Below are 8,941 nucleotides of genomic sequence, written 5' to 3'. Positions count from 1 at the left end.
TGGCACGTGACGGGCAGTCACCTGACTCCGCCGAGTCCTGAGTCACGGGAGCCGGGGAGAGGGCGGCGCTTTAACCCCTCCTATGCCGGGCCCAGCGGAGGGAGGGCCGAGGCGCTCGCGAGTCCCAGCCTGGTTAGCAAGTCGGGACAGTTTGCTGAGGTCGGGGCTTTATTTAGTTCCTGTTATAGAAGCAGGGCAGAAGGGAAATGACTGATCATGGGATCAATAACTTCATTGGCATGACAGTTTGACCTGTATTGCCAAAGTAAGTTACAGAATGAGTACAATTAAAGGGAAAGAACGGAAAAAAAATGCAAAATAATCACAATAATAATCAAGTAAAGTTCCAGGTTACGGGAAGTACAACATCAGGGACATGTCTCAGGTTTTGGTACTGCTCTATATTGTCCCTGCTCAGATCAGGACTGATGCTAGCTTTTTTGCTGCCCTTTGAAACCAATTACTGTGCTGCCCCCTCCTCTCCCCCTCCCAATTAATTCAATCTCTGTTCTGGGCTGTCCATGCCCCCCCCCCCCCCCCGTTCTCGGAACCCATGGTCTTGCAACCTCCCTACACACACTCACATTATGCAATTATAACAGATTTTACATGAAAAAAAAGACATTCATAGTCTTCTGAGGCAAAAAAGATCACTTACAACGTATATTATATTTACATGCACTGCTGTGGTACCAATCAGAAAACTCTGCAAAAAAAATACACTTGGAGCTCATATGGAATTAGACCTTTTGTAATGCTTATTCGGTGTGGGCTTAGCCCTCAGAAAACCATGAAAAAACAGAATTACCATTACAATATAGTAAGCCTGCCATACAAAAACAACCCTAACTGTGATGACTCAAACTGTAACAACTTTATGTCTATGAAAATGCAACACTGCACATAATATTCCAGGCCTAGAACATCAATACACCTATTTGGAAAACACAACAAATCAGACTGCTAGATCCCTGCACAGAAACTAAAAATACCAAGGTGTTTATCCAGTTGTTAAAATCTTTATTTCGTCTGTATGTTTATATATAACACCAATAAAACTGTTTATATTTAAAAAAAAAAAAACTACATGCCAGCAAAATAGCTCACCTTGGTCACACATACAGAACATAGACAGACCTTATGTCATGAAGCATAGTGCACAGGACCTTCCTGCGAGCTGACTCACTCACCCTCAACGCTACTGAGTCGCAGGCATAGCAGGAACACTGGTTCGCATGCCAACGTGGCACCTGGGCCCTGCCGCTGTACTGCTCTACTAGCTCCCAATAAACATGTGTGCACAGGATGCACCATTACTTAAAAGGGACTTGGCCAGAATCCCCAGGTGGGTGCCTACTGATGATGTCGGACACCGTTGGTATTTAAGGCTGCTAGAGATGCCCCTCAGATGCCTCAGCAATGGATCTCTTACACCTGAGTAGTGCGTGTTGCTCCTGCATGTGGTTCCTGTTTTCTGTCTGCATTCCTTGCCTCGTCCAACTTTGTCTTCTTCGTCCAGCCTTGTCTTATGTTCTTTGACCTGCCTTGCCTGTCCTGCCTGTCTTGTTCAGTATGTTCCTTGTGTCTCCATCCACCTGTTGTCAGGGCCGGGCAGCCTCTGGTGATTCCTGGGGGTAGACCTTTGGCTACTCCAAAGCCCTTTCAGACTGACAAACAGGAACAGCGATTGTGAGCCCCTGTGCCATGGCTCAACCTCAAGACAAGGCCCGTGCCAACTGCAGGCAAGTGCGTCCTGAAACGGACCAGACAGAGTCCACAAGTCTGTACGAAGGCAGGACATATAGGTGAAGGTTTGACAAAGACAACCTGAAGCAGAGAACTAGCAAGAGCAAGGCTGATGGCTTGAGACAAGGCTGATGACTTGCACAATGCACAGCTAAACAGGAGCAGAACTGAAGACCGGAACCAAGCCAAACTGAAAAATGCAGCAGAAGAGTCCAACAGAAGGTCCAGGGCCAGCAGACAGAAGGCAAGCAAGATCCAATACAATCCAGGGTCAAGGCAGGAAGCAAGCAAGGAGAATCCAGTAAACCGGTCCAGAGTTAAGGCAGGCAGCTGGTGAAGAGAATCCATTAACCAGTTTGGGGTCAAGGCAGGTAGAATCCGGAATGGGCCAAGCTCAAAGCAGAATCCAAAACCAGGCAAACAGCAGGCAAGGACAAGGAACAGGCTAAGGAACCTGTTACCAAGGCAAAGAGTCTACCTTCAGGCCGGCTAAGTAGTCTGGAGCATGTGACAACATCACTGGAGCAAACACCCAGCTCTCCCTCCAATGTGTGCAAAATGGCGCGTGCCGAGGCACACTTTCGCCTATGCGTTCCTCAGCCAGGTCTTAGTTGCATACATGTCAGGGTGCCCACTGACAGTTCCTGCCATACAGTGAGCATCCAAAGCTGGGACAGCAGCTGGATTCTAACCCCTGTAGATACCAGCCCTTTGTTCTTTAAATTAACACTCAGTTACTTAAATACACACTAACAAAGATTCTAAAAACAGTAGCTAGATAAAATATATAGAGATTTCAAACCACGCAAAACAGAGGAAATGCAGAAGAAAACAGAACAATGTCAGCAAGAAATCAGTCTATATTACTGCTAACAATTTAAAATTCAACGTATCTAGCCACAAGCTCAGGTATGTAAGAAGCACTGAACTGGAACCCACAACAAGCCAGCCTCTGTATGCAGAGTAACAAAGGAAAAACAGAAATAATACCATTCTTCATAAACATTAAACAATAAAATAAAAAAAAATAAATCATCAATCATAATAAAACCATATTCATAAAAAGAATAAATACTTCAAACCAGTTAATGAATAGACTATCCAAAATTTCCCAAAGACCAATAAAATGTTTCAAAACTGCAGACACATCAAACACTAAACAATAATTAAAACAAATAAGTATAAAAAATACCTCTCACCGTACCTGGGTACTTTATATTTCCAGATGCCCTGAGATTATCATGGATTAACGGGAAGAGGAGGGGGCAGGCACACACACACACACACACACACACACACACACACACTCACACACACACACACACTCACACACACACACACCTGCAGCCTCTCCACAATGAACATGCATAAGATAAATTTGCATATAATGGAGACTCAATATATGCAAATTTATTTCATGATATTCATTTTGGATATCCTGAAAGCCTGACTGACTGTGGGGTCCCCAGGACAGGTTTGGGAAGCCCTAGTTTGCGCTGCGGCCTCTCCTCTTTTTCTGCTGCAGGTGGGTTGGGTCCCACCAGCAGCTGTGTGGACTCTGCTGTTCTTGCACCATCAGCAGGATGGGCTCCGCCAGCAGCCATGTGGCCTCTCCTTTCCTTCTCCTGCCTGATTGGGCTTTGCTGACGGCCCTGTGCCTTCTCCTGCTAACCTCCTCTCCAGGTGTGTCGCCCTATGCAAATGCGTGGTATGCACTCCTGGTTGTACCAAGCCTGGATCAGATCATCTCCTAGGGTTTGACATAGGAGACAGGGAAATTCCTGTAAAGTGCTTGGGAGTCGATAAAAAAAACTTGGAAAGAGCAGAAAGACTTTATGGTCAGGGGGAAGAGCACGTTCAGAAGCTGAGAAATAAGGTGCACAGGTTCAGGTGACCCGGTGGTCGGGCTGTATGGGCCGCTAGTCTGTGGAGATGAAATAAAAAGAAATGTTTGCAGTAAAAGCGCTCTGGGTTCCAAGAACACTCCAAGACGTTAGCCTGTTTATACAGCATGAAAACATTTCTGTAGTATCCTCTTGTGCATTATTTATACAACATGCACTGGTGTTCAAGTCCTGCCCTCCAACACCCAGTTCTGCCAATGTGCCTCAATGCTGACCAGCAGCTCTTCCAGTAATGTGCGGCTCTACCCAGTGCCCCTTAGTGCTGACCTGCAGCACCCCCTTCGCTTCCAGTACTGAGCCCCCACACCCCATTCCCCTGATGCCAGAGCTGGGAAGGACAGAGGAATCTTGGAGGTGAAAGTTTAAATTTGAGCCTACACAAACAGGTCCCCGGCAGGACCGACTGTCCAGCAAGGTCAGCATCAGTGGTGGCACAGGGCAGCAGGCAGACGATCCTGCTTTAGAATCTGTTGTTAAAGGCACAGGCCCCTCACTCTCTGAAGGTATTTGCCCTGCATGCGCCTTGACTAAATTGTAAGCTCCAGAAAGCAGGAACTCTTGCTTATGTGTATCTGTATTAGAGATGTGAATCGTGTCCTCGATCGTCTTAACGATCGATTTCGGCTGGGAGGGGGAGGGAATCGTATTGTTGCCGTTTGGGTGTTTAAAATATCGTGAAAATCGTTAAAATCGTGAGCCGGCACACTAAAACCCCCTAAACCCCACCCCCGACCCTTTAAATTAAATCCCCCACCCCAAATGCCTTAATACTTCATCAACTTTGGGAGGGAAGTACTTACTTGCCCTAAACCAATGGCAGGAAAACCGGCACACTAAAACCCCCTAAAACCCACCCCCGACCCTTTAAATTAAATCCCCCACCCTCCCGAACCCCCCCCAAATGCCTTAAATTACCTGGGGGTCCAGCGGCGGTCCGGAACGGGCTCCTGCAATTGAATTGTGTTGTCTTCAGCCGGCGCCATTTTGCAAAATGGCGGCCGCAAAATGGCGGCGGCCATAGACCAACACGATTCGACTGCAGGAGGTCGTTCCAGACCCCCGCTGGACTTTTGGCAAGTCTTGTGGGGGTCAGGAGGCCCCCCCCTAGCTGGCCAAAAGTCCCTGGGGGTCCAGCGGGGGTCCGGGAGCGATCTCCTGCCGTGAATCGTTTTCCGTACGGAAAATGGCGCCGGCAGGAGATCGACTGCAGGAGGTCGTTCAGCGGCGGTTTTAGTGTGCCGGTTTTCCTGCCATTGGTTTAGGGCAAGTAAGTAAGTTCCTGCCCTCCCCCTTCCCCCGATTTACGATTTTTTAACGATAAATCGGGGGAATTGGTATTGTATCGTGGCCCTAACGATTTTTGACGATTTAAAATATATCGGACGATATTTTAAATCGTCAAAAAACGATTCACATCCCTAATCTGTATACCACTGTGTACACCTAGCAACACTATAGAAATGATCAATAGTTAGAGTAATATCATAAACTGGACTTTTTGTGGGGAACTAAGGATCAGATGCACTCATTTTTTATCCATAGGCCAGTTCTTCCCAAACCTGTCCTGGGGATTTCACAGTCAATCAGGCTTTCAGGATATCCACAATGAATATGCATGAGATAAATTTGCATGTACGGACTCTCCATGATATGGGGATTTATCTCATGCATATTCATTGTGGACAGCCTGAAAACCTGACTGACTGTGGGGGCCCCCAAGACAGCTTTGGGAAGCCCTGGCATAGACAGAAATGGGAGAAGCCCCTGGTTTTCAGGCTATCCGTAATGAATATGCATGAGATATATTTGCATCCAATGGAGGCACTGCATATCCATGGTGGATATCCTGAAAACCAGACCCGTTTGTAACTCTCAAGGACTGGAGTTGGCCACCCCTGCCCTAGGTGATACAGGCTGACAAAGATCCTTAGAGCAGGGTAACATCTAGGGCAGGGCTGCTGTGCCGCAGAGAAGTTATGCAGTCCTGGTACAACTCAGTTGTCTTCCATTTGTGTGCATTAGTGAAGGTTTCCCATATGAGGTTCTTGGCCTGGATAAGAATGTCAACTGTCCTGTAATTTGAGGGTCAGTCCTGCACTTTGGTGAAAACAATGACTGACTTTTTTTTTTTTTCCACCAGTCACTTTTATTTTAAGTATATTTTAAATATACAGAGGAATTTTTAATATCTACATTCCACTCGAGCCAAGGTCACTGACCCCTTTGCTGTGGCAGGATGGCTCACCCAAACTTCTTCAGGTCCGCTGAACTCAGAGCTTACGCCCTCCGATGACACGCTGGTCCTCCTGCGGTGCATTCTGGAGACCTTCAGAAGTGAACCCGATCCAGCAAAATCCCCGGTGGAAGCCAGATTCTCTGTCAAATGGCAGGAGACATTTTATTACACTTCCAAACTGAGAGAAGTATTCTTTGACTTCTTTTGCCACCACAGTCCAGGATACCTGCAACACAAACACCTCAAACTCTCTACACATCTGCAGGGCCTCCATATTATCCAAGCTCCATGCTGGGTCCTTTACCCATCAGCCCTATGGGCAGTGTTGCCAGATGCCAAAAATTTTGTAGCCCAACCAATCGCAAAACCTAGCCCAAAAGTAGCCCAAAACTAAACAAATGCAACCCCCCCAAAAAAAACCCAAACATTATTTATGCAAGGTTCTTTACAAAGTCAAATTGACAAAAATAACTATGGATATAAAGAGGTTTAAAAGCAAGGCTAGAAAAGCCTAGAAATCTCGGTTGTCGTGTACAGTGTTGCCATAACATCTGTACATATCTGTTGCAGCCTGGGGCTAGGAGAGAGCCCTAACAGGATCTGTGTCTGATCAGGCTGCAGTGTGTGGGAGGGAGTGTGTGTATGGGGGGGGGGGGGGGGGAGGTCTAACTTAAGGGGTTAAGTAGAATAACATAGGGGTCTGTTTTCAAAAGCCCCTGACCACTCATCTTGGCCAACTAGATTTTAGATGGCTACGTTAGCTTGGACAAATGTTCAGCCACAATGTGGTTGGCAAGGTGGTGGCTGAAAATTTGCCTAAACTTAACCAGCCAACTCAGGGTATTTAAAAAAAAAAAAAAAAAAAAAAAGCTTATGTTACCCTGCCATTTCCCATAAAAATCAACCAAAATGAAATATAACCCATCCTCCCCTTTGTTTGCAATAGTAGCATCAATTTTGCAGATTTTTTTTTAAAGCTCCATTTTCTTTTTCCTGTTGCTTGAGCTCACATCTCATAAAACTCACTGAGAAACACTGTCCCAAGCCTGCATCAAAATGTCAATAAAATGGCATAGAGCGAGCTGCAACTATGAAAAGAAGTGTGCAAAAGTGTCTTTAAACTGGCTACTTTGCACTTAGCTAAAATACGGAGTGTCTTAAGAATTTGCAAGAGACTGGTTCAGATATTTTGGGGGTGGTTTCCCTTTAACATAATTCAGAAATTCACCATGGGGGTCCATTCATCCATTTTGAAGCCAAAAAGGATGCCAGTTGCTATTTGGGAAGACCAGCAAATAGAAACCAGCAATTCAAAGCTGGAACAGAGACTGTGTAGGCTCATCCCTTACAAGCTGGCCATCACAATCCACAACTTATTAAACAATATCAAATCCCCATGGATCCTATCGTGTTAAAAAATACACCCCCCCTGGCTCACGCTCTCCTCAAGCCAAAATCTTCTCGATGTTCCCTCCCCACTAGTTGGCCCACCTCGCAGAGATGCCTCTCGCACTAATGCACTATTTCTGATCCAAAACTGTTTGAGCGAGCCTCGAAGATCCTCTTATTCAAACAGGTCCTTTGACATTTAGGAAGCCCTAATTAATGTATGTTCTGTGGGGGAAAAAAGTGTTTCAGTCTGAAAACACACTTGTTCAGTGGTGCTACAGTGTATCCTATATACACAGCTACCTTACATAAAGCTGCTGTACAGACTCCATTAAAACGGTATTGTACAGAAGTACCCCAATTGCATAAAGAATACAGAGTATTTGTTTTTATGGGACACTTTTGAAATCACATAAAAATGCCAACCCATATTATATATTACAAGATAATAATAGTACTTTTCAAAGATAAAAGAAGTGCCAATTGTATATCAATACATGTTTTTAATATTCCCAACAAAACTACTGACACATCTTTAAATCTCACTGATGAGTTTTTGAACAATAAAATGCACAAGACACTGCCAAAATATTTATAAAATGCAAATCTATATAAGGGTCTGGATCAAACCTTCTCTGTGGGTGATACATGGCTGTGTAAATAGCTTGATTCAACCCCAGCCTCCATGGCCACAAAAACTACCACACAGCAAAGGCAATGGATAAGCCAAATGACCTTGCTAGCTTGGATAAATAATCCATAGAGACTATCCCACAATTTTATAAGGCAACACCCCAAGGAAATAAGATGTTTTGTGACCCAACGTGTGCCTGCGGCTTTAAGGTCCATCTGCCCTGCCCACTCTGCTCTCCTTCCAGCCTTTGCTCCCGGTGACAGAGAAAAGAAGCCAAAAAAAACCACACACACACCAAAAAAAACCAGCCCGAAAACCCGCAACCAAAAACCCACAGCTTATATCAAAAACCGCCCAACTGGCAACCCTGACTATGGGACGCAGCTCCTACAGCCCCTGCGCTTTTGCGGACACTGGGCGGAGTTCGAGCGGCACCTGCACTTTTTGTTAGGGCCTGCAAAGCAATTTATCCAATCAGCATTTCTTTACAAAAATGGAGGCCGTTGTCTGGAACGGCCTCCCAGTAGAGGTAGTGGATGGATACACAGAAGATCAGAAAGCAAAGTTGAAGCCAAAGATGAAATAGGATCTGTGGTACTGCACAATGACAGATGTGGACAGATGCCACCTCTAGGCACTGTCAGTACCAGTGCCCCCTACCTCCTGCCGGTAAATCTCTGAATTCTGCACCGCAAATCCACCCCTCCCCCCACGTCTGGACCTCCATGCCAGTGACGCAATCCTCACACTGCAGCAGTGAGTGTGGGGACTAAGCCTGGGCTTACAGACCCCACTCCTTCTGGTCTTCCGTGTGGATTGTGGGGGGGCCCGGCCTTAGTCCCCACACTCACTGCACTGGGTGGATTATGTCACTGAAGTGGAGGTCCAGGGGGTGGTAGCAAGGGTGCAATCAGAGGTGTGGGACAAGATTGCGGGCCTGCTGGGTATCAGGGAGTTTGCCACCCTAGGCACAGGACTAGTAGGTTTGTGCATCAGTCTAGGCCGGGTACTGCGGTACGAAAGGGAAATGGA

General features: G+C 46.1%; 1 protein-coding gene across 1 annotated transcript; it reads right to left on the bottom strand.

The window, feature by feature from the left end:
* Window positions 1-5,860: 5,860 nt before the first annotated feature.
* LOC115079482 (SRA stem-loop-interacting RNA-binding protein, mitochondrial-like) lies at window positions 5,861-6,160 on the bottom strand. Its single transcript, XM_029583106.1, has one exon. It carries the CDS (start codon window positions 6,158-6,160, stop codon window positions 5,921-5,923), a length of 240 nt encoding a protein of 79 aa, XP_029438966.1. The 3' UTR covers window positions 5,861-5,920.
* Between the last annotated feature and the right edge of the window lie 2,781 nt (window positions 6,161-8,941).

The sequence above is a fragment of the Rhinatrema bivittatum genome, chromosome 17, assembly GCF_901001135.1.
Source record: "Rhinatrema bivittatum chromosome 17, aRhiBiv1.1, whole genome shotgun sequence".
NCBI lineage: Eukaryota > Metazoa > Chordata > Amphibia > Gymnophiona > Rhinatrematidae > Rhinatrema > Rhinatrema bivittatum.
This window is presented reverse-complemented; position numbering and strand designations above follow the sequence as displayed.

Excerpts from the sequence above, each read along its gene's own strand:
- LOC115079482 (XM_029583106.1), bottom strand. The coding sequence starts at position 6,160 with ATGGAGGCCCTGCAGATGTGTAGAGAGTTTGAGGTGTTTGTGTTGCAG.